Below are 25,674 nucleotides of genomic sequence, written 5' to 3' on the forward strand. Positions count from 1 at the left end.
CCTAAGTGCAGCCTGAAGAACACCGGTCTGATCCCAGTCTTCGGGACGGGGTGGTGTGAAGAGCCAGACAGGGCGGGGGGTGGGGGGAGCGGTTTTGCATTCTTGGGGGGATATCAGGCTCCATCCCCTCACGGCCCTGATTCTGGACAGAAAGCCCTTCAGCACAGACACGCCGCCAGGTGTCGTGAATCTTCAACAGAATGTGTGGGGAGGGAAGTCGTGGTAGCAATTACAGGCCTTTCCCAGGAATCCTGAGACCTGGTCTCTTATCTGAGCTCAGCCACCCCTTCCTGGGAAGTTCTGGCCCGCTCGCACAGTCTCCCAGTGCCCCAGGCTCTCCTTCTGGATAGCCAACCAGTGCTGAGAATACCCTAGGAATCTCACCCCAAGCTCCTGGGCAGAAGCACCATCCCCTGAAGACGGAAGGCTGTAGAGGTGTGAGTGAGACAGGCTGTGAGCCCAGCCCTTGAGAGCCAACATCAGCCTGCCCCGATTCACGGAACTCTGCCGGGACAATAGCCGAAGGGGGGAGGTGACCGCCCCGGCTGTGAGAGGAGGAAGGCACAGCTCGAAAACCCAGCCTAACAGACAGTGGGTGCATTTCCTGCAAGCCACCAAGGAGGGCTTAGGGGTGGGGGGATGAGGCCTGGGGGCGCGCCGACAGAGCTCCACACTCCTGGCACCGGTGGCTGAGCCAGAGGTGACTGCCAGGCTGGGACTGCCACCAGGGCAGGTGGGGCTGGCCGAGCCTGGGTTGGGACAGCTCGGGCAGACCCAAGACAGAGGAGGGAGTGATCCTGGCAGCTGGCCCTAACCTCCTGGTCTCAGCGCTTCCCCAAATGCCACGGCTTGTCTTGGTGACTTGTCTTGGTGTCACCGGCCCTCTGAGAGCAGGCAGGGGAGGGGAGCAAACCTGGGCTCCAAAGAGGAAGTGCAATGCGACGGCCTCCCCGCCTGCCCGCCGACCCCACCACCTCCCAGGGGCACACCTGGGCCTCGGCCAGCATGACGTCCTGGATGATGGGGGCGCCACGGGGCTCGCCGTTCTCCAGCCGCACGTAGGTGACCTGGTAGCCGCGGATCTGGCCGTGCTGCTTGCTGGGGACGGGCAGCTTCCAGGAGACGCGCACGGCAGTGGAGTTGAGCGGCTCCACCTCCACCTTCCGCGGTGGTCCGCTGGGCACTGGGGACCAGGAGGAGGAGGAAGTCAGGTGCGTGGAGAAGGAAGTCAGGCAGGCACAGTGCAGCTCCAGAGCCATGCCTCCGCACCCCACTACCCCTGATGCAGTTGCCTTAGACTGTCTGCCCTGCAGACGAACGTGGAGGGCTCCCTCCACTTGCACGGGGAAGAGCCTGGGACTCTGTGACCCTTGGGCCCAGGACTGCCTCACTCGGTGGGGAGGAGGGCCAAGGTGGGAGGTGGGGCCCCAGGCCTTCGACCTGCCCGAGTCAGCACAATCTGTGCTGTCTCCTCTGGGCCCCATGTCACCCCGTCTAGTGAGGTGAGCCTTGCTAGTGTCTCCAGCACCAGTCTCCCTGGTTCTCTCCCTCTTTGGCCTCAGCCTTTTGAGGCTCCCCTGCTTGGGGAGCCCCAGGGCTGGGATTCAGGCACAGGCTGTCCTACTTGCTCCATTTCCCCAGGCGGGGCCATTAAGCCTGTACCGGGAAGATGGGGAGTCCCCCAGAGGCGCTCGGGAGGCTGAGCCCTGGGCGTCCGGTGGGGACATCTCTTGCCCAAGGCACAAGCCTCCCCTGCCTGCAGTGTCCTGTCGGGCTGTCCCGTGCATCCTCACCCGTAGCAGGCAGCTCTCCTGTCCCCCGCCCCCTCCCCTCGCCTGTCCCCCAGCGCTGCCTACCGTCCTCGTCGGTGCGGACCAGCACCGGGCTGCTCTCGGGGCCGGGGCCCACGTCCGTGTGCGCCCGTACCCATACCCGGTACTCCGTCCACTTCTCCAGGCCCACCAGGTCCCAGCTGGAGTGCTCGCGGCCGATGCCGTCCACCACGTGCCGCCCGCGGTCCTCGCCGTCCACCGCCTCGTAGGCCACCGAGTACTGGGTGATGACGCCGTTGCGGCTGTCGGCCGGCGGCGGGACCCAACTTACCCGGACGGTGGTGGAGCCCACGCTCACACACGTCACCTTCTGGGGGGGTGCGGAGGGGGCTGGGGGAGACAAATGGGGGGGGAAGCAGGCAGATGGAGGGTGGGGGGCCACAGGCATGGCGAGCGGAAACTCACCCAGGCGGGCTACTCCCGGGGCGGGGTGTGGCGTGGTTATTCCCGGGGCCCCTCCAGGCAAGCTGCCACCACTGGCCACTGGACAGCCCAGCTCTCCTGCTAGACCGCAGGCTCTCCACACACGCACACAGACACACACGCAGGCCTCTAACGCAGCGCCTCACACATCCACCATCTCATATGAAACACACACGGCATCAGACACACACAAGCAACGGAGGCCACGCCACCCTCATCCCTGCTCACGCCTACAACCGCTCACGGCTGTGCCCACAGCTCTCCCCCTCCTCAGGACAAGTGACTCAATGGCTCATCTGGCGCGAGGCGGCCTGAGCCTGTGTCTGCCTGGACAGGGTGCAAGACCCCTTGGGCAGTCTAAGGGAAAGGGCCCATTGGAGGGACCCTCACCCATCATTCCCAGACCCCAGTCCCACTGAGGACTCCGCTGTCATCGCGGGGGTGTTCTCATCGTGAGTTCTGCTACCACCCTGCCCGGGATGCCAGCAGCCCCTCAACCTACTGGCTCCCAAGCCCCTCACCTTCAGAGCCTTCTCCTCCCTGCACTGCGGGGGTCCTGCCCCAGATGCTGCCACTCTCTACAACTGGCCTCCAACACCCTCCGACAGGCCCTCGTCTCATGGCCCAGCTCAGCTGCTCAGGGTGCCCAGCCCACCTCCTGCCCTGCAGCCCCAGGGTCCCCATCTGCTGACCTACCGTCCTCACTGCCCTTGCTATTCAGCTTAGACCCTCACCACTCATACCAACATGCCAAACCCTGAGCTCCTGCCTTGCCTGCAGCAGGCTCTGAATGACCCCATCCCCCACCTTCTCCGAGGCAGCACACGGGGCAGGCAGAAAAACCTGCCAACGCTGGCGAGAGCTCTATGCGTGCCCACGGCTCCCGGGACCATCCACGCTTGTCGGCTGGCCCCTGCTCTCTGCCCGCCAGCCCCCACCATGCCGCCTGACACAAAACACCTTCCACCACCTCCACACTCCTCAAAACTCCCTTCCTCTCGGCAGATAACCCCATCTCCTACTCTGCAGAGAAAACCAAGGCCTCCGGACAGCAGCTCCTGCATCTCTTGTTACCAAACCCACCACCCGGCCAGCTTTGGCTACGGCTTTCTTCTTCCTCCACCCCGGGAAGGAAGGGAGCACCTTCCTGTCCAAGGCCAGCCTCTCCCCGCGCCTGTGCTCTGCCCTCTTCCCCACTTCCCAAGGTGCCAACTATCCTCTTTTCCACACTGTCTACTCCTTGTGGACACACTTCCAATGATGTTTATGTGTGCTCAAGATTTCCCCATGTTAGTCTTCCTACATCCCATCCTTGGCCCCACAGCCTCCCCTACTGCACCAGCTGTGGTGTCCCCTTTCTCAGCTAAGCCTCTGTCTCTACCTCCATGTCTCCCACGCACGCCTCCTGGGGCTCCAGTTGGCTTCAGCCCCTCACGCCAGGTCCACCCCTGCATGTTACTACAGCCAGTGGTCACGCTCTGGCCCTGACCGCTCAGCAGCAACATCTGGTCTCCTTTTTGAAACCCTCTTCGTCTGACCTCCAAGACACCCCCATCTCCTGGAGTCCCTCCCATCCCTGGTCCTCCTTCTCAGTTGACCTCCAGGCCCAGCTCTGGATCCTGGCCACCCGCCAAGCATCAGCGCCCAGATGGCACACAGCTTCCTGAGCCTGGGGGCCTCGGCACCAGGTGTGCCCCTCGTGCCTGCTTCCGTCTCACTCCCCATCCCAGGGAGTGAGCGGCACCACTCTCCTCCCAGGTCTGCACACCACGTCCAAGGCTGCCTCCAAGGCACCCCTCTCCCTTAGCCCACCCCCACACCTAATCTGTCACGAAGTCTGGCCAGCGGGATCCCAGACAGCTCTCAAAACCACCACGACCCCCACCTCCAGCTCCCCTAAGCCGCCACCACTTGCCTAGACCGACGCACACAGCCTCTCCTGTCTCCAGCGTGCTGTCGGGCTGTCCCTCGATTTTCACCCTCAGCTAGGCTCCTGTTTCCTGTAAGCCCGGATGCTGTCATCCGGGGGCTGCTCTGGCCATACCAGCTGGCTGCTTGCCCTGACCACAACCAAGCGCCTTCCTGCTTCAGGGTCTTTGGCACCTGCTGACCCCTGCCTAGGGCTTCCATGTCACCCAAGGAGGCCCCCTCGACCCCTCAGATCACACAAGCTTCCCGTCTCATCTTCTCTCCACTGTTTGTTTCCTCCACGGCACTTTACACAAATATAATTAAAAGCTCATTTGGGTAATTGTGGGTTTAATGTCTGTCTTCCCCACTAGACGAGGACCCCCGCGGGCAGAGGCCACGTCATGGTTGTGGTACTCCCAGCAGGGTGCACAGGCCCTGGCAGGAGTGTGGCAGGTGCTTGTAGAATGAATCCAGGAACACCAAGTCACACATAGCGCATTCACACAATCCCATGTGACATCAGGGGCCTCACAGGACCATCACATGTCATCACACGTGCTGTCTCAATGCCACGACCCCAACTGGCCACACATACTTGGCCCCATTATCACAGGCAGCCTCACAGATGATAGCTCACTGTGGCCATGTGACTAGAGAGCCCATGGGCTCGCAATCTGTCACCGGGAGGGAGAGGTGCAGAGACCCAGACACCCTGAGACACACTGGTTGGGTCCCGATTCTAAGAACAGCCAGTGGGCACACCCAGACCCAGCCACAGTGACAGACATCCTCAGGGGCTGCACAGCTGGGTGCTCAGATGTGGACACACTCACGGCATCAGTCTCACGCAGGAACACAGTAGCACACAGCACCCCTAAGTGCGTGCACACACAGCCGCAAGCAGAGTCCAACACACGAGTGCCACATGGTCCCAATGCGGTCTTATCTCTCCCCCCTGCAGCTGGCTCAGTGCGACTGCCTGGCTCATATGGACTCTGGTGGAGGGGGCAGGAGGCAGGAATATGGGTAACAGGGAGATGAGATGTGGGGATACAGGAGGGAAGACGCCGCTGGAGCAGGTGTGAGACACAGCAAGCACGGCGGTCCCTCCATAGAGGGTGGCCATGGGCTAATGCGACCAGCACAGAGCGGGTGGGGGAGGAGACACAGAACTTACCTGGGCAGGGGCGGGGCTGAGGGAAGGCAGAAAGTGGGCAGGGAGCAGCGAGGGCAGCAGCCGCCTGGATGTAGACTAGAGGGCACTTACCTGTCCCTCACTTGGGATCCAGACTGAGCCCAGGGCCCAGCGGAACTGACCACCCACCTGGGCGAGGGGAAAGGGTGTGTGTGTGTGTGAGTCCGTGACCTGCCCAGCTGTAGCAGCCGTGGCTCTGGGAGACACTTACTGGACTGTGCTGTGCGAGCCTCAACGGTCGGGGTGAAGACCCCCACCCCCAGCTCAGAGCGGGCGGCCAGCTGGAAGCGGTACAGTGTGTCGGGCTTCAGGTCCTCTACGGTGTAGGAGGATGTGGGGTCGAAGGTCACCTTGTGCTGGAAGAGCAAAGAGCACTCACTGACCACCCTGACCTCAAAGGTCACTCAGAGGTCACCCCCAGCACGGGCTGTGGCTGACCCCTGGGGACCCACTGTAGCTGCAGGGCTGGCTCTCTGCCACGTGGCCCACTCAAGAGCACCTCACTGACCACATGGGCATGGGAACACGGACACAGCGGCCTGGGGAACTTGCGGGCTCTGCTGGTGCCACGCGAGCCACAGAGCCGAGGAGACCCAGGATGGACTTAGGAGCTCTGTCCCCAGCACAGGGGTGACAAAGACTACAGAACCACAGAGGCCAGCACGGGTCCCAGAGCCTCAGGGGCTGCATCCCCACAACTCCAGAATCCGGGAGAGCCTGCCTGGGGGAGCCCAGCACAGACCCCAAGGGGCTGGGAGCAGCCCCCCTCCCTCCACAGTGCCGGGTGCGCACCTGCTGGCCCTCGTCCTCTGCCGCCCAGTACACCAGCTCATACTTGACGATCCGCTCCTGAGGGGGCAGCAGCCACGAGAGCTGGATCCTGGTGTCTGAGTCCGCCTCGGCCTGGAAGTCCGCGGGCTGGGCAGGCACTGCAACACCCCAGCCAGGGCTGTCAGCCTGGCCAATCCCCCAAGGGCAGGGGCCCCCAGAGGAAGGAGCCAGGGCCTCGCCCCACCCCCGCCCCGCCTCCCTAGTGGCTGTGTGTGCAGATACGGGCTTTCATCATCCCAAAGATTGGCCCTCCAACCCCTGGCTCACGGCCTGAGGGAGGGGGCGTACCACCCAGCCTGGCCTGCGCCTACCTCCCTGCTGCGTCTTGACCTGGATGGTGGGGCTGGGGGGGCCGTCGCCCACGGCGGTGAAGGCCAGCACGCGCAGGCTGTAGGTGATGCCGGGCAGCAGGCTGCCCACGGTGGTGAGGAGCCCGGCGTCCGTGTTGTGCTTGTGCCAGGCGCTCAGCGGGCGGCGGGAGTCGGGGGTGTAGTAGACGCGGTAGCCCCGCACCAGGCCGTTGGGCTCCTCGGGCGGCTCCCATTGCACCAGCATGGTGCTGGCGCTCAGCATGCGCGCCTGCACGCGGCGCGGGGGGCTGGAGGGCGCCTGCTCCCCTGTGCGCGCCCGCACTGCCTCGCTGGGCGGCCCGCGCCCGATGCTGTTCACCGCCAGCACGCGGAAGGCATACTCTGAGAAAGGGCTCAGGCCGCCGATGCTGTAGCGGGTGGTGGCCACGCCGTCCACCTCCTGGAAGGGGCCCTCCGCGCCCGCTGGGCGGTACTGGATGCCGTAGTAGGATACGGGCTCCGAGTTCCCGGAGTCCCACGTCAGCGTGACGCTGGTGGCAGTGGTCTCTGTCACCACCAGGTCAACTGGAGGCTTCGGCAGGGCTGGGGACAAAGTGGAAGGCTCAGGGCTGCCTGAGGCCACGCCCCCAGGAGCCGACCCTGCCCTGGGGTTCATCCAGCCAGAGTGTGGTTGGCGACCCTCCCACAGCCCTCCCCCGCAGAGAATCACCCGAAAAGCCCTCGGTGACCACTGAGGTCACCTAGCGGGGGCTGGTGGCCAGGCCCATCAGTGCCTGCAGGCGCCTTGGGTCATTCGGTGTCCACCTAAGTCACTTCTAGGACTGCTTGGACCTCACACCAGCCCTGGTGGCTCATGGAGCAAACGGACCCAGAGGTGGCCTGCCTGGGCCCATGCAGATGGGAGACACACAGGCCTCTGCGGTGCATCTGGGCTAACCCATTGGCAAGTGTGTGTAACAGGGGAGGGGAGAGGGAAGGGATTTCCTCAGGGAATGGTCCTGGATTTGAGAGAGACGGATGGGGCTGCTGGCCCCACAGACACCACGGCTTGGCTCAAAACGAGGGGAGAAGTCCCAGGTCCACAGCCAATGCCTGAACAACAGGCACTCACAAACTGAGTGCTGATGGTGCACCAGGCACTGCACTAGGGTTGAGGACACGCTGTCACACGGTCACATCATTGTGCTCATGGGGTTTATACACCGGTGTGAGAGAGAAGCGATCAGCAAGTGATAATCGTGGCTCTGGTATGTGTAATGGCAGCAGAAAGCAGGCTGCTGAGATGGAGAAAAGTCCAGGGCATCCTTGAATGGGGTGATTGGGGAAAGCATCCCAGGACTGAGACCTGGAGAGCAAGGTGGAGCCAGTGACGGCAAGGGTGCGGTGAGGGCAGGGTGATACTTGGGACTGTCAGCCTGCTCAGGTCACAGCAGTGAGGATGCTAGTCTTTATCTTAAAAGCAGTCGGAAGCCACTGCAGGGTGTTTCTCCCTTCTATAACATGATGCTGCTCTGTTGAAAAGAGGACTCACGCTGTAGAATAGGGGGTGTTATCAGAGGGGAGAGTGGAAGCAGAGCACCCCAAGGAGTCTGGTCTACATGCGGCTGTTCCATTGGCTCCGGGCAGAGAGAACCCACCCGCCTTGGCTACTGTTCCCCATCCTTCTTTCTGGTAGGCTGGGAAAGCTGAGGGTCCAGTTCTATGGTTAGAGAGGTGTGTGGTGGATTCAGACCCCCAGGGTTCAAGTCCCTGCTCCATCATTCACTTCCTTGTGACTCTGTGCCTCACTTTCCTAACTTATAAAATGGGAACAAGAGAATCTATTTCCCAGGCACCACCTGAACAATATAACCTGTGCTTTCTAACCAGCACGGCATCTGCCCCGCAGGGTCCCAGCACCTGTTAGCTCAAATGATTAAGCCAGTTTCTGATAGAAAACCCTCTGTCCACCACTGAGGGCCAGGAGGACCCCTGGGGCTGGGCACCAGCAGGGTAACAACCCTCAGCCCCGCCCGTCTCCCAGCAGTCATGCCCCCCTCCCCGCCCAGTCCAGGGAAGGCCACGGGCCACGGCCAGCACACCAGTGAGGCTCACCTTTCACGGTGACCTGGGCCGTGGCCTCGATCATGCCCAGGGAGGAGATGGCCACGCAGGTGTAGTTGGCGGAGCGCACCACGTTGCTGAGCTCCAGCACGTTGCGGCCAACCGGCATCTCGTCCTCCTTGGTGAGCTCTTCCGCCCCCATCATCCACTTCACGTAGGGCATGGGTGCGCCGACAGCGACGCACGTCAGGTTCACGCTGCCACCTGGCATCACCTCCTGGCTGCTGGGAGGGATGGAGAAACGCGGAGCCACGCGGCGCACTGCGGGAGGAGGGAGAGAGGCGCTCACAGGCCGGGCAGGGCATGTGTGCGGGTGGAAGGGCAGGGGCCCCTCATCCAGGAAGCCCCTCTCGTCAGACCCAAGGTGTGGGGTCCCTGGGCCCCTGCTGAACCCCACCCATCCTGCTTTGGGGCCAGAATAGCCCCCACTCTCAGGGACTGTCTGGAACACAAGAGATTCTGCAACCAAGCTCCTGTTTTACAGCCTAGGAAACTGAGGCCCAGGATCACAGGGAAATCTGTGCAAGGCCTGTAGGGGCCACATCCCAGGTTGCTCTCCAGTGCCCGCCTCTAGCTGCTCCCACCCCCGCCCCCACCGAGGAGGGTCTCCAGCCTGGCTAGCTGGGGCACTAGTGCGAGAGATCCAGGCACCCTAGGGTGGAGGGTCCTCAGAGCAGGACTGGGGCAGGGCAGAGGGTCAGCCTGGAAGTGACGTGGCCACCTTCTCTGAGGCCACTGCCTCCACCTCCAGGCCGTGATCCCCGGGGAAGAGATGAGGGCAGCAGCAGGACCACTGCCCAGGACCTCAGCCATGCTCAAGGCAGAGCCTGAGAACCCAAGAGGAGGGGCTGCCTCCAGGAGGGACTGAACAGGGGCCAGAGTTCTGGGCAGGCCAGGGACGTGGTCCGTGGGCAGGATGGGCATGACGATGGCAGTAACATGATGAGGGTGCCAAGCAGACGGCTTCCGGCACCAATGGACAGGGTCTCAAGGGGGAGGGTGGCTGTGCCTGGCCACAACCTCCAACCTTGGGCTCCCCGGGAAAGAAGCTGTTCTGCGCTTCTCAGTTCAAGGTGCAGCCTGGAGCCCCCACCCCGCCTGCCAAAGTCTCGAGCTTGGTAAAGACATTCAGAACATGCAGAAGGAGGGAAGGCAAGCAAAACCTAGCCATGGGCAGACATGCTTGGCATGCAGACAGGGCATGCAATTGGTGGGCAGAGGCTGGGGTGTGTCCTTCCTGGGCACTCCTACACACAGGGCTGAAGAAGGCAGGCAGCGAGGCTAAGATTAGACCCAGAGGGGATCACTCAGGGTGCAGGTCTCTGAGGGTCCTTGCTGGGGAGCCCAGGCATGCAAAGGATCCATGGTGCTACATCGGGAATACCTCCACCACAGATGCCAGACTGCTGCTCACTCAGCCCAAAAGCATGGAATCAGAGCTGGAAGTAACTGCAGACACCACCTGGTCCAACCTGTGACCTCACTACACAGGTCAAAGCTGCAACCCCCAGACCAGACATCCAGCGAATCACCAGGTCCTGCTAACGCACCACCTAAAATAGCTTTCCAACACTCTCACTTCTTGCCAAGTCCACAGGTGAATGCCACCTCCAAAGTCCAAGCCACGGTCCTTCCCTGGATTGCTGTGCTGTGTTCTCCGTGGCCCCTCCTGCCCTGGTCATTCCCCGACCTGGTCACTGGTCCTCCACAAACAGCCGGCACAAATCCCGTATCTGTTCACATTACCTGCCCTGTTAAAAACTCTCGCACGGAGCTTTGAACGACTCCTCAGCCCTCGCTTAACTCAGCCTCCACTGTACCCACGCTGCCTCCCTCCGAAGCCTCCAGGCAGAGCCAAGGTATTGCCAGAGCCACGGCCAGCGCCAGGGGCCGAGTCTGCCTCCCCTGGTGCCCCACGCTCGCTGGGGTGTCAGCGTGCCTCCTCCCCATCTTCTTAGAAGAACCACCTCAGCCCCCATTTTTGGTTCATGGGCTATGCAACCCAGATGTGGCTCAAGAGATAGAACCTTTGGCCTTTTATGAAAACTATTAAGACACGTGGCTTTTCTTCTCCGCTTCTGGTCTCTAACCTGGGGGGGTGGGAGGCTGGGGACCACCTTTCACAGCACTCGAAAGGACCTGCTTGAGAACAAAGGAGCTACTGAGGAGAGCAGAGGTGGAGACGGAGACAGACGAATGCCTGGCCAAACTGTTTAGACACCTGGATCCAGCCCTGCCTGACGCCAATCTACCTCCATACTTTCAGTTTTGGAATACAAGGGGTTCCGTGTTTGGCGTTAAGCTGATAGAAGCCGGGCGTCTGCACTGGGTGCACCAGCACCGTTCAGGCAGAGCAGTGCGGTGTGGCAGGGGCACAGGTGGGCCCCGGGGGGCACGGCTGGCAGGAGAAAGCCATAACAAAGAGCTTCCTTTGAGTACTCCCCACAAACAGCAAAAGGTGAGGCTGGGAGGCTGGGACATGGTGCAGGCACTCCCCGGGCTTTGGTGCTGAACCTGGGCACAGGTCATGAGGAGCGGCATGCCCACTGGCGGAGATGTAGCCTGGCTAAAGCAAAAAGGGTCACTAACTGACCAACTCTCTCTGTGCCTCTCCTCTCTGCCAGTGGCTGCCCCATCTCCTCCTTGTTCATGGGCATCCAAATGGGTCTGGGGGGGAAGAGAACCAAGAGAACCACTCTCGGGCACCTCCTCTGGGCTGCAGGTTTCCACGCTGTGGATGTGGGCATCTCCCAGTTAAAGAGGTGGGAACCGACAGCTGATACTCAGGGACGTGTTTATAACACATACTGGGAGCAGGTCTGTGGGATGAGAAGCTAAGGCCCCTTTGAGCCCTGGCTCACAAGGTGAAAAGAGAGACCTGGGCGGCTCCATGAAGAAGCTTCTGGGTCTGTGGAGGCTGCCGGGAGAACACTCTCCAGTTGGCATGAGGACGGGCCTCAAGCCTGTGTCAGGGACACACCTGCCAGCTTGATGGTGGTCAGTGGCAGAATCTTGGGACCCAATTGGGTCCCTCGACATGAGAACAAAGAGCCCCAGGGGAAGGAAGTAGGTTGTTGGTGGATAAACCTTAGGTCTCAACCTAAGCTGTGAAAAAAACTGACAAGGCTTTACCTCAAACAGTCCCAGAAGACAAGGTCTTCTCACCACTGCCAGGAAATAAGGGCCCTTGGGGAACTAACATTGAGAAGGGTTTTTTTATTTTTAATTTCCCCCCTTTCAGATGCAAGTGGAAGGGAGAACCCCAGGGGCTAAGGATGAGTGAGAGGTCAGAGGTGAGCTTTAGGATCACTCCTAGCACCAGGGCAGGGCCTCAAGCCCAGGGACTCCTGGACAGCACGCTCCAGCAGGGCACCTCCCTTCATAGGCCTGCTGGGCTTCAGCCAACACAAACAGCCTGGACAGGTTTCCCGCAGAGCAGACTCATCCTCCCCACGGTGTAGGGGCTAGGACCACAGAGAGAACGTGGGGGTCACAGAGGCAAGTGACCACATCCTGGGATCCTGAGTATGTGTGGAGTCCTGAATTCTGGATGGTCACCCCCCTGTCCCAAGCGCCAGGAGGGGCTGCTGCCTCCCTGCAGCAGTCTCACCGCCACTCGCCCGCTGTCACTGACACGAGGCCTCCAGAAGGGGCAGGACTCGCCCTGGACTCGGGTCTACTGACAGCAGCAGCAGCAGGGAAGGAAAAACCAGGGCCGGGGAAAAATGCACTTAGGGTCTAATCTTGAGCTCCAACAATGACGGTCTATTACTGTTCCCCGAGCATCCTTACTGCTGACATTTTATAGACAATTTCCAAAACAGGGCCTTGCCATTTCTGGATTATATTTCAGCTGTAACTTTTAAGTCTAATTATTTGAGCTGACAACCCCCTATAACAGGGCGGTGCGGCGCCTGGAGGCATCGGTATTCAGTGGAGTGACAGCCTAATCACTGGGGGGAGGCAGCCCCGCGATCGGCATTCACGCGCGGAAATTTCTCTGATGAAAATAACACAGCATTAAGGAGGGGATAAGGGGCAGGATCCACCGTATCAAGATAAAATAACTCTTTAATAAATAACCTTGTGGCTGCTGCAGAGCAGTAATTAAATGCCGGCGCACTCGGCACACAGTTTTAAGTAAAGCTGGAAAAATGTAAGATGTAATTATCAGCACCAAACAAATTACCAGCACGGCAAATCCCCCCTGGAATATTTAGAAACTCATTTCTGCCTTCCCATTAAATATTTGTGTACATGCCTATTTTTGGTGGAACCATGGAATGGTAAAAGGAGAAGGGACAAGGGACCAGGAGGGTGGGGGAGGTGGGCCAGGGGGAGGCAGTGGCAGGCTGGGCTCTCTCTGCTGATGACCGTTTTCTGAACTCGCCCCAGTCAGATTTGCCCGGTCAGCGAAACGGTGTAACTGAAATGCCCCAGAGCTCAGGAGCGCATATGATCATGCTCAGGGCTGGTATCTGAGCCAAGGCTGCAGTCCTCCTCCCGACAGGCTCCTTCTCCTCGTGGAGGAAACCCAAGCCACAAAGAGAACGCACAGGACACCAGGTGGCCCGGGTCTGCTCCCTGGGGCTTCGCCCAGTAGACAGGAACACCTCCTCTAACGGCTCAGACCAAGGGACACAGGAAGGACCACTGCCTGTGTCCTTGCCCCTCGGCCCCTGCTGCTGGACCAAGGGCGGGGAGTAGGGGCCTGGCCCTGAGGGTGTGAGACTGCTCTGGAATGGGCTGCTGCGAGGTCTCCAGGAAGCCCTCCCCGACCCACGGCCGCGCTAGGGCTGCTGCAAGGCTCACACATGGCTCTAAGCAGCAGTTGACCGCTCGGTCAGATGTGAGCTCCTGGTCGAATGCCCAGCACCCAGTGTGGGGCCGAGGAAATGCCAGCTGTCTGGGAGAAGGTGGGAAGCTTGGACCAGGTAGGAAGGCCCTCATCTGGATCTAGCTGGAGAGGGAAGAGACCAGTCAATGGGACGCTTCCTCAGTGAGCCAAGGTGATGCCATCCACCCTGTGCCCCAGACACTAAGCTCGGTGGGCGCAGCATGGCTGCTGTCCATCCAGCTTCCGGAAGGTGCTCAAGGATAGTACAGACCCTGGAGGACGTTCACCCTGGGCTGCAGGATCTTGAGGGGTGAGCTCATTCTAGATTAGCCTTTCCCTTCATCTTCCCAAAGGTTTCAGCTGAGCTCTAGCAAATGTGGATTTTAAGCAGGGGGGGTGGGGGGAGCTGTGGAGGGCCCCACAGGTGCACATAAAGCTCTACAGCTCTTACAGAGCCCACAACCACTTCTGAGCTCCACCTGGAGCAGACAGCTGGCCTGGCCTGGGCACAAAGGCAGGGCCCAGTCTTGTGCCATGCACCGTGCCCACCCAACCTCCCCAGCAGGGGAGCCCAGCTAAGGGGACATGCAGACACGTGGGGTGGTCAGGGACCCAAGCAGCAGAAACATGCAGGGCAGGGGGGCCTGCCCACCCACCCATGGTCCTGCCCACCTGCCAGCTCAAACAATGGGAGTGCAGAGCCTGACGGGCGGGCAGGCCTGACTGGGGCGAGCCTGAAGAGCTGACCGAGCCCGCTGGTCCCTATTGACGGGGGCATCCCGTCGATGGGCGAACTGTAGATGGATAAGAAGTGAAAAGGACCAACCTTCTCGCTGATCTGAGAGATGAGAGTTTGGGTTGATGGCAGAGTGCGATGAGGATGAGGAGGGAATAAAAAAAAGACAAGGAGAAACACAGAGAGAGTAAAAACAGGCCAACCTTCATCTGCCCACACAGCACGGAAACGAGACAAGACTCTTGTGCCCCACGCACACGCACGTGCCCACAGGTGCGCGCGGACCACACCGCTCACAAAAGACTCAGGACTCATGGAGGACACGGGTGGACAGGGCTGGGTCCTGCCAGCAGGTGCCAGGCGCCAAAGGGCAGGACAGGGACGGGTGGGAGTGTGGCACAGCCAGGCCCCCATGCCTCACGCACACCCCAAGGCTCAGACAGACCCACTGAGCTCAGGGCCCACCCAGCCCACAAACCCACCGAGGCACATGGGCCACTAGAAACCCGCCACCTTGAGGAAGCCCCACGCTGCATGGCCCCAGAGTGTGAGGAAGCTGGTCTGGAGCCTGTGGGGAGAAGCCACGGAGCTGTTGCCCCGTTTAGAGACAGCTGCGGCCCAGTGGCCAGGTCCCTGCAGAGAAGTGGGGAAGGGCGGGGGCAAGCAGGCCAGGCTCGGTGGAAAGGGTGGCCCCTCCCTGGTCCCTGGCAGCTGTGCATCCTAAGAGCTAGACAGGAGAGATGCTGTGGATGGAAGGAGCGAGTGAGTCACTGGGGGAGGTAACAGGATGGAGAGGTTGGTCCACCAGGCATGCCTGGGCCTGCTAGACCGTGGGTGGAGCTGTAGGCAACTGAGCAAAGTCAGACGAAACTGGGTGGTGCAGCCCCCATGGTGCTTTCCCAGCGGCGGCAGCAGCTACTGACTGCCCAGCACTTCCTGCGTGCCCAGCACCGGGGTGGGAGCTCTGCACGCACAGCCCTATGAAATGCAGCCACTGTAGGTCTGAAAGAGGCGGTGGGAGCCCCGAGTCTGCGGGACAGAGGAGGGGTACGAGGCGGACACTGGAGCCAAATCCGAGGAGGAGACGACCTCGGACCCCGTGGACGTGGCAGAAGAGAGTTAGAGATGGATGGAGACAAGAGCCAGAGTGAGGCTGTCCATCTGCAGAGTGTTTTGTAATGGAGGGGAGGAGGATTCCCTCAATGACACCGGGCAAGGTCTGGAGACCCTGTGAGCCGTGACCAGGGGGTGCTATTGTATCCAGTGGGTCGGTAAACACGCCAAAATGCACAGGACAGCCCCACACAGCGAAAGGTTACTTGGCCACAAATGTCAATGGTGCTGAGGTTGAGAAACCCTGAGCTGGTGTCCACACCGACCTCGATGCTAAGGCTGAGCCTAGGGGGGCCTCCCCCTGGACTGGAGGGTGACAGGTGCCCTGTCGACGGAAGGTTTACCGCCGCTCTGCTGGGAAGCAGGTGGGCACAAGCCAGCAGTGGGAGCTTTCTCCATGCGTGCCCACCTCCAAGAGGGGTTCAGGATACAGAGCTGGTGGCCAGCACCACAGAGGCCGTCCCAGAAGAGTAAGGGTCTGATGGGGCTCTCAGCACTGCTGGGGCAGAAAGCAGGGGCTCTGCCAGGACCGTGATGAGGAGCGGGGGGGGACCCCAGATCCCAGGGTCCTAGCAGCACAGCTTAGGGTTCTGTCCTAGGACTACAGGGCAAATCTCTCTCTGCAAAGCAGGGTGGGTATGGATTCAGGTGGGGCCTGGCTATCAGACACATCCTAGGGATGGACTGAGGGCTGGCCCCATAGGAATGTGTGTGTGCCAGTAAGAGGGAGGGACAACCAAAGTGAGGCTGTCCCTATTTTAGGATTCCTAGCAAGTGGGGCTAGAACTAAAAGAAAACCCACATTCCCGGCCCAAAAGGCCTGTGGAAATGGGCCCGGGAAGGCAGCTCAAGAAGACCTGTGGAAGTAGGGGATGGGCCATGGCAGGAACCAGTTAAGAGTGCTGCCTGAGCCCATCACGTGCGACAGTGAAGTTCCCACAGACAAGGAGGTAAGAGCCCCTGGTCAGCACTCGAGCCACCAGCTACAGCAGCTGAGCTCAGCGCATCCAAAGAGACCCACTGTCCCGCCTTGGGCTGAGGCCAGCGTGATAGTGACTTCAGAGAGCGCTGCACAGCCAAGACAGTGACAAGGAGTGCAGCCACCCCAGCTCTGGGCCTCTTGCCTCAGTACGATGCCTGCAGCTCTGCCCGCCCCTCCTCTCCCTGGTGCAGCCACATGCAGTGAAGGACTTCACTGCTGAGGCCTCGAAACTTGACATTCTCGACACAATGGTCTTCTGCAAGAAGTGCTGGGTCAGGCCCACACAGCCATTGGAACAGTCTGGGTGGAGGGAGGTCTCTGAGGAGGGTCGTGTAGTTGCTCTTCTCAGAGGGGACTCATTAGGACCTTGTGCATTGGTCAGAAGCTCTGCTGGGAGCAGTGGTAGGGGGGAGTGAAGTGAAGTGAAGTCGCTCAGTCATGTCCGACTCTTTGCAACCCCATGGACTGTAGCCTACCAGGCTCCTAGGTTCGTGGGATTCTCCAGGCAAGAGTACTGGAGTGGGTTGCCATTTCCTTCTCCAGGAGATCTTCCTAACCCAGGGATCGAACCCAGGTTTCCCGCATTGCAGGCAGACGGAAGGCTGTGCAATTTATGACATACTCATCTTGGCTATCTGGGTGACCTGCACGCTCCTGGCCTCCATGCCCTGATGCTGCTCCTTAAGACAGGCCCTGGGGCAGCTCCAGGTGAGCCCTGAAGAGCAGAACACCTGAGAAAGGGACCAATGGGGACCTCCCATCCCACGCCCCCAATTCTGTTGAGGTATCAGCCACTCTCTGAAGCCCCATTTGCCCATCACCTGTGGCCTCTTGGGATCTTGTGCCCTGACAGCACAGCCCCTTAATAAGCTCACGGTTGATGGCCTAATTCTCTCTGGTCTGCCTGACCACGTGGCCCTGAAAGGTGGGACAGGCCACTGCGTCTGCCCTGCCCTACACTTGACCTGGGTGGACAGGCAGACGACGCCCGCTGTGAAGCTGTACTAAGCACTTAGTGTGATGAAATCATCACTGTGAAGAAGCTGCATCCACTTTCCTTTAGAAATCCCCCAAGGGGAGACGGTTTCACTTTTCATGACGCCCATCTGTGAAGGAGGATTAAGTGGGGGATGGTAGGGGTAGGAGGGGTGCCAAGGGCCCCTCCTGGACACTGTGCACACAAAACCCAGAGTGTTCTCAGGAAGGGGCAGGTGGCCAGCTTTGGTTCCCCTTGGGCTGTGAGCATAACAAGAGACTGGACAGGCCAAAACAGCCCCAGACCCTCTTTGCTGGGCAGCTGGACTTGTGAACACGTGACCCACACAGTCCCAGCGAGAAACACCTCAAATGCACGAGGTGCCCACCTGCAGCGGCTCAAAGCTGCCTGGGCCTGACCCCCCCTACACAAGGGTCCTGGCTGATGACAAAGCACAGCTGGCTCCTCCCCCAGGAAGGCCCAAGGCAAACTTGGTCAGAAGGCAGGTACACCTGGCCTGAAGCCCACCCTGCTGGGTTGGGCAGGACAGACTCAAGGAAGACCAGGCAGGTGTGAATATGTTCACACACATAGTCTGCTCGGAAGGCTCTAGACTCTCGTGGGGCTCCAAGCCCATGAGGCAGGACCTATAAGAGATACAAATGCTCCCAAGAGCAGCTGTTCCCAGAGGGCCTGCGGGAGGAAGGCAAAGTCAGGCGGATGTTAGAAGCTTGCCCAGTGGGAGCTGCTGCTGCTACAGCTGCTGCAGAGAGAGGCGAAAAGGAGGAGAGACAAGGCCCATGGCAGCCCGGTGGTCCACACCAAGGTTCTGGGCAGCAAGCCCGGCAGATGCGGCTTGCTCCATAGAGTCAGGCAGGGCTGGGCACCACTGAGTCCTTACCTCGCACGTATAGGTTGGCAGGGGCCGAGTAACGAGTGCCTGCAGAGTTGGTCGCCACACACTCGTACTTGCCTTGGTCCGACTCCTCGCTGCTCTCAATCTGCAAGGCACCTGTGGGGACACAGAGACGGTGGTCTGGCCTGGAGCCTGAGGAGGGGTCTCGACAGCACCCGAGGCTCAGGTCGACCAGATGTGGCAGGCATCAGGGCCACACCTGGCACAGGTGCTGCTTCTGGGAAGCTCTCCCTGACAAGCCCAGAGGCCTCCTGGATGGAACCGAAGGTCATGCTCCAGATAGTAAGCCCGCCCCACTCGCGGTCTAGCTGGGCCTGTGGGCTCAGTCAGGGGCTCCACCCCATCCCCCAACTCCACCAAGCATCTGCCACACTCTGGCCAATACACAGTACTGGAGCCTGTTTGCTAATGAGCATCCCCAATCAGAGCATCACAGAACCAGGCGTGGGTGGGAGCAGCTTGGAACCCACGAGCGTGCGATGCCCTCCTCGGGCAAGACCTGAGATTCTACCGCCCACCAGAACCCAGAGGAAGGAAGGGCTCACCCTGCGGGCCTGGTGCCCAACTGCCTCTGTTCACAGCACCCCTCCTCCCCCCTCTACCTCCAGCCCTGCCAGCCCCACCCATTCCGGCTCCTCTCCTCAGCCTGGTCTCTGCTAAAGTGCTTCGACCCACCGCGGCTCCTGCATAATTCAGGAGGCTAATGGAGGCTGCAGCTCCCACTCGGGCCAGCACCCTGAGGGGCTGCTCTGGCCGCAGACGGACAGATAGGAGCCAGGACCTGGGGGTGGGGGTGGGGGGTGGGTGCTGAAAATGACCCTCACAGAAGGCGGAGGAAAGGGCTGGCACCAGTCCTGGCAGGTCCAGGTGCCAGGTAGGGGAGGCCAAGGCAAGGGCGAGGTGGGAGACGGGGGCAAAACCAGGCCTTGGCCACCCCCAGCCCGGGCAGTAAGTGCCCGAGAACACTGCTGCTGGAGGGGGTGTACCGGGTGAACCGTCGTGACAGGAACACCCCGAGGCACAAGCAACACCCACTCCCTGGAACAAGCTGACAATCACACCCACACAGGACGCTCCAACGGACAGTTAACAACCGCACAGGACACAGCCTGACAGAAACCCCTGCCTACACAGACCTACCCCTCCCAGAGCCCAGGCCGGCTGACGGTCACACCCACACAGGACGCAGACAGAACTGCCTGATCCCGCCTGACCCAATGGGACAGGAGCCACGAGGAGGAGCTCTCGTGGCCCAGGCTCCGGGGGGCAGGGTCCCTCTGCAGGTCTGAGCTGTAACATGTAACAGCCTCTTCACCCTGATACCTCTCTTTCATCACCCAAATGCTGGGCAGCAGGAGCGGCTATGAACACTGGAGGTGCGGAGAGCGATGCTCAGGCTCGACCGCAACGCAGAGGGAGAAAGGGCTGGCCTGCTCTGTGGTCCTGGTCAGCCCTCCCCACCAGCGTCAGGGAGCATGAGGACCCAGGACACATGCCAAACACCCAGCTCCTACGAGAGCAGCCCTGACAGGCACCCAACAGGTCATGTTTATGGGATGGATGGACGCTGTCACAGAAAACGCTCATTCAAGCAGATGGGGGTCAGGCCCCTGGCCAAGGGGAGAGGGGGCTGCATGAAGGTCAGTTCAGCTGAGGGTAGGGGGGGGCATCCTGGAAGCTGGTGCCACAGGTGAGAGCAGGAAGTGGTACCTGGGTGGGATCCTGGGTGGAGGAGGAGGTTCCCCTGCATGAAGAACCAGGACTGGTCAGGGGACCCCATGCAGACCCTGAGACTGCTGCACACAGAAACCCCCAAATCTGGAACCAACACCATGAGCCGGCAGTGGGGGCCTGGCCCCATCTTCTGTTCTGAAAACAGCCTGGCCCTGAACTCTGAGGGTCTAGAGGTGCCCAAGGATACTGATAGGCGGGGAGAAAACGATGTGAATACCAACACTACAGAAGCCACCGTTTTATAGGATGTCTGCTCTGGGCCAGATCATTCCCAGTTCTCCCACTCTGCTCTAGCCATCACGCCCCCTGAGGTGCACCCCTGGCCTCAGCCTGAACAGCAGGAAACAGACTTTCGAGAGAGAAACGGAGTTTTCAAAGGACATGAAATTGAGTCAAACTTGAACATGGCTCTTCGTGGATCTTTGAGTCCAGTCTGGGCTTGGAATCCCAGAATGTAGGGTCCTGCAGCATGAGAGCAGCGGGGTTCACAGGTCAGGGGGTCAGGCTACCCAGGACCCTGCTGATTTCTGTCGGCATTCCAGCTTCTGTGTTAGTCTTAACTGCCTGTCCTTCTTGGTGTTTGCTGGACTGAGAGGTTTACAGGGGGAGCCTCATTCTACCACAGGGCTGGGTGTTGAAGGGGGAGCTAGTAATGACTGAAGGCCCCAAGACCAAGGAGGTTCTTGAGATGGAAGGCAAGGCTTGGTCATGCTCCCCCACCTCATGGGAAGATTCTCCATCTCTGGCCAGCCTTGAAGACCAGGGCCTGGCTTCCCTGCAGGAGCCAGCAGAGGCCCTTCTGTCTGCGGGGCTGGCCTAGAAGGCCTGGTCAGTGGGCTTGCAGCCCCAAGGCGGGGATGAGCTGAGTTATGTCCACAATCCAGACTTGGAATGGATGAGTCACAGGAGGGGATGGCTGAGAGTGGATGTGTGTGGTGGCCGGTGGTGCTGAGGGGCCGGAGCTGGAGATGAGGAGGCTGGAGAGGTGGGGATGGGGGAGGTGACAACGGGACGGGACGGGATGGAGTGGTGGTGACGGCGTGGCGAGGCGTGGCGTGGCAGATGCACGGACAGCATTCTTACCTCTGATTGGTGAACCACCTGGCGAGGTAATTTGAATGCAAATAAGATCAGAAAGAAGCATTAGTACAAAAGGAAGGAAAGCCACAAAAAGCCAAATCAGATAAAATAAAACGCGAGAGAGGGCCTTAATAAATACACGGAGAAATTGAGGTCTGGCTAAGGCCGCTGCAGGTGGTATGTGAGCAAGCGCCAGCTGCGTGGAGGCGAAGCTGTGTTCCCCAGGTCACTGGCATGGCTCTGAGGAGGGGGGCAACTGAGGCTAGGTCAGCAGGGCTGGGGGGTGACAGGAATCAGGACGGTGAGGCAGGGCTCCTGAAGACCCCACTGGCTGAGGTCAATGGAGGGGGAAGGTGAAGAGAAGAGGCGATAACCCCACCCTGCAGGGACCCCTAAGTGTACAAGATTGAGTGGGATTTCAAAATAGAGGACTTACCCAAAGCAAAGCATTTAAGCAGACAGAAGAAAGGGCTAAAGGGAGGGCTCACTTCAGGCCACTACCAGACCAGCCCCCTACAAACACACACACCAGCCCCCTCCTCACCATCGGGTGGCAGATCCCTGTGAGGTCACTCAACCCTGCTAAACAGAGCGACTGCAGAGTACCCCAACCTGGCTGGTGAGAGGCAGAGGCCATTCCTCGCATCCCTTTGCCTGCTCATTGCCTTGTAACCTTGGGAATCAGCAGCCTAGAGGGCCAGACGCTCACCCTGCAAACGCCCGGTACGGGGCTATTATCAGGTCTGGACTGGCTCCCTCCCCAACAGCAGCCCCTCTCTCCGGCTGCCCCATCCAGAGGAGTGGGGACCTATGGGCAGGTCCAGGTCAGCGCTGTTCACCCTGCCCCTCTCTGCCCACTCCTGGGGAGGGCAGTGTGCTGGAGACAAACACTGATTACAGCTCATTGACCCCGACAACACCCACTGAAGAGGAATTATCCATCTCGGCAAGAATGAGGAAATAGAGGCGGAGGAACATCAAGTGCTCGAAGCCCCAGGTCACACAGCTTATGAGGTGGCAGGAACCAACCAGGGCTGGCTCACAGCCTTCCCACTGGACCAGGCTGCCTCCTGCAGACACACAGGCTAGAGAGAAGGCACAGGCGGCGCTGGGCCCTGGGCAGTGAGTGAGGCGCACAGAGATGGTCCAGGGAGAATCATCTTCCTGGTGATCCTCAGGGTCCCTGAGGCCCTTTCACGGGTCTGCAAGGTCAAAGCCGTTTTCACACTACTGAGAAGCTTTTGGTCTTTTTCACTCCTGTTCTCTCATAAACATACAACGGAGTCTCCTGGCGGCATCAGGATGTGATCTCACAACAGACCAAAGACAGAAGCAGACAGGAGGATCCAGCTGCCTTCTATTAAGCCCTAAATTAAAGAGATTTGTAACAGTGTAAAACAGGGCTGCTCTTCTCCCTGAATGCTTTTGTTTCACAAAATATAATTATTTTCCATTAAAAAATGTTGTTTATGTTAACACGTAATAGGTTTTAAAATTATTTTAAAGTGGATTAATAAATATTTAAAATCTTCTTGGTCTTAACATCTAATATGGCAAATACTGATAAATAATCCACACAAACAAAAGCTCTTGGAGATCCTCTGATATTTACAACCAGGGGTCCTGAGACCACAATGTCCACAGGCTGGTCTACTCCTACAGTGCAGGTCTGCAATGAGAGGGGGAGGGGTGGCCACCTAAATGCTCCAGGCCTGGGACCCCTAGCTCTGGCCTCAGTAATTCCAAAACCTAACCTGCTGTGTGACAAGACTCTGGGCCTCTCTGGAAAGTCGTTTCCCCACCAAACTGAAAGAATTTGTCTTTTCCATTTTCCGTGATGGGTGTGGGAGACTGAAGGGTCCCTCAGATCCACACTGCCCCTGAGGGGTGCCAGAGTGTTCGGATAAAAGGGACCATTGCTGACAGCAGGCCCTCCTGGCAGACCAGCTGGTGCTAGGATGGAATGGGCGCTGCAGCCCTCAGGCCCACCAGAGCTCCATCTGTCTGGGCCAGTGGGCCTCTTTCTGCAGCCAGATGCTGGCATCCAGGCTCAGGTGTCTGGGTGAGCAGCAGACAGTGTGGGCAAGTGGTCCTCCACGGTGATGGGGATGGTGGCATATACACTCAGGCCGTGGGATGAGCGGAGCCCAGGAGATGTCCCACAGTGGTCCTTCCAGGCTTGGCCGAGTGTGGGGCCCACAGCAGTGGTTTGGGCCTGGCGGTCAGCCCCGTCTTGGCTCCAGTGATGCTGCCCACTCCTGACTGACTTCCACTATCCCTGAGTTTGTGCCCATTCCTCTGGGGCCCACACTGGGTCTCAAATTCAAATCCTTCAAGAGGCACAGGCTGTGGCAGCAGGTGATGTCACTTCGGAGAAGAAAGCGCCTGTTGAGCAGGGGTCGAGCCTGGGCCGCGCACACGCACTTGTCTCGTGCTTTTGCTCCCGGGGGCCACGCCCTGGTGTCACGTGCTGCGGCTCAGTCTGCAGACACCTGAGGAGTGCTGGGTACGGTCGGGGAGGGCCTGAGGTTCGGAGAAGACAAGGCTGTGGTGCTCTGGGGCCCTAGCAGGGCCTAGCCTCTCCCCAGGCCCCAGGTTAGTCGGATGCAATAGTAGAAAGCCCTAGATGCAGTCCCAGGGGAGGTCCCCAGCCTCGGATCTCCACATGAACCTGGGTGGGTGACTCCCTAACTCGCCTGTAAAGCAGGCCTGATAATCACTAACTGCCCTGCTTCTCATGGTTGCAAGAGAATCAAGCGCAACCAAAGGCAGGAAAGCACTTTGTAAACGGTTGGTGATGCATAAACTGTGAGGTCCCTGTAAAAGCTGAGCACTCAGGGCTATTCCACTCCGTCAGGGACGCCCCTGTCAGATGTGCCTGGCACAGTTCCACACCCTTCTCAACGGTACAGGCCAGGGGCAGCAGCTACTGGGTCAAGGGTCAGGACCAGGGTCAGGCAGTGATGGAAAGAGTCTGGTTACTGAGCAAGTGGGATGACTGAGGCCCCTCAGATGCCATCCCAGAAGCTGGATCCTGGGCCACTACCCTTAGGTCACCGCTTTCAGGTGGCAGGAAAGGTCAAACAAGAAAGGTTTCCCTGGACCTGAGAAGCAGGTCTGCAAGGACAGGGCCCAAAGGTCATCAGTAAATCGTTTATCCTCAGAGCTCAGAGATATCTGTCCTGTAGCTGGGCTTGTGCTAGTCACCTGCCAGGCCCTTGCAGGCAGGAGCCAACCCCAGGCCCTCCCTGCAGAACACCCAGCCTAAGTGAGCAGAGCTGGAGCCAGATGGTGACAAGACACAGCAAGGGAAGTCCTGAAGGAGTGGGCCTCAGGCAGAGAAGGGGGGCTTCATGTTCTAGCGAATGTGAGTAGAGGGTCAGGATGTGCTTGGGGGGCTCGCTACAAATTGGGGAGTGACTGGAGCTACAAAGAGCCCCATTCACAGAACCCTCATCACAGGCCAGTTAACTACAGCTCTCACCGCCAGTGCCTCACTTAATCCTCACTGTAACTCCTTTTTAAAGATGAGAAACTGAAGCTCAAAGTTAATAACTTCAGTCAGGCCAAGAAGCTAGTGGGTGAAGCCAGGACCCGATGAGAAGAGGCTAGAGACGTGAGCTGGGGAAGAGTGAGAAGGGCTGTGTGTGCCTGTTCAGGAGTGTGCACGTGACCATGGAGGCAACGAGATGCCACTGAGGTCGTCAGAGCACACGGGGCACAAACAGGAAACTGCCAGTCCTGCAGGACGGATTCAAGGGGAGAGCTGGGAGAGCAGTGTTCAGTGACCTGGGATACAGGAGGAGAAAAGAGGACCAACGTGAAAGCCATGTGGGCGACCAATCAAGAGGGTTAGGGAGCCCCTTATATGAAGCGGAGTTGGGGTGTGTCCTAAGTTCCGGGTTAGAGGGGCTGCCACCCACAGAGACAGGGTCAGTGGAAGCAGGGCACCACTGTTCAGAAAGGAGTTACCACCCTTCACGGTCAGGGTAACACCCAGAAGCCAGAGGGCTTTTTTAGTCTAGGACTCCAGCAGGATGTTTGGGTTAGAACGACAGAACAGGGACTCGCAGGCGTAGAGACAGATGGAACCTGAAGCTGCAGGAGTGGGTGAGCCGGCCGGGGGAAGAGCTCTGTCTATGGGGCAAAAGCAGGGCCACGCGCTCCCTGCCTGGAGGAACGAGCAGACCGGGCTGCCGAGCAGAGAAGGGTCGCTCGGAAAAGAGGGAAGCCGGGGCAACCGGTGAGCGAGTGGGTTGAGAGGGAGGCAAGGCGGCTGCTGAGAGGCCGAGGAGGCCAGTGAGCTGCATACCACACACGAGCTGACTCACGGGGCTGTGAATGGGTGGCACCAGGCCCGGCACACAGCAGGCGCCACATAAATACTTAACAAATGGAACATGCAAGATGGCGTGCCTTCCCAGAACTGCTGCCACAGACAGTGCCGTGCCGGGTGGAGGCCAGGCCTGCGGGGAGGACCATCTGGCTGCTTGGGGAGCCTCCCTGGGGGCTGCAGGGACAGCAGAGGAGCCGAACCGTGGCGGCCGCTGTGCCACACTGGGCAGCGGCCGCGAACGCTGGAGGCCTGTTTCCTGCCTTGATTATGGCTGTTTTAATTAACTGCGCTACAGCTGCCTCCATCTTGTTGAGTTTTAATTAAATTAAATGAGCTAACACTTCGTAGGCTGTCTCAG

General features: G+C 59.6%; 1 protein-coding gene across 1 annotated transcript in view; it reads right to left on the reverse strand.

Annotated features, from left to right (window-relative positions):
• The window catches only part of PTPRF (protein tyrosine phosphatase receptor type F), a 68,573-nt gene that overhangs the window by 20,838 nt on the left and 22,061 nt on the right, over positions 1-25,674 (reverse strand). Inside the window, exons 5-12 of the mRNA XM_052637623.1 lie at positions 20,984-21,001; positions 18,152-18,262; positions 8,598-8,867; positions 6,504-7,085; positions 6,154-6,290; positions 5,573-5,717; positions 1,857-2,162; positions 990-1,183 (exon numbers count right to left, since the gene is read on the reverse strand). Coding sequence (XP_052493583.1) covers positions 990-1,183; positions 1,857-2,162; positions 5,573-5,717; positions 6,154-6,290; positions 6,504-7,085; positions 8,598-8,867; positions 18,152-18,262; positions 20,984-21,001 — 1,763 coding nt within the window. The remainder of the gene's footprint in view (positions 1-989; positions 1,184-1,856; positions 2,163-5,572; positions 5,718-6,153; positions 6,291-6,503; positions 7,086-8,597; positions 8,868-18,151; positions 18,263-20,983; positions 21,002-25,674) is intronic.

This window comes from Budorcas taxicolor, chromosome 3 (genome assembly GCF_023091745.1).
Source record: "Budorcas taxicolor isolate Tak-1 chromosome 3, Takin1.1, whole genome shotgun sequence".
NCBI classification, from domain to species: domain Eukaryota; kingdom Metazoa; phylum Chordata; class Mammalia; order Artiodactyla; family Bovidae; genus Budorcas; species Budorcas taxicolor.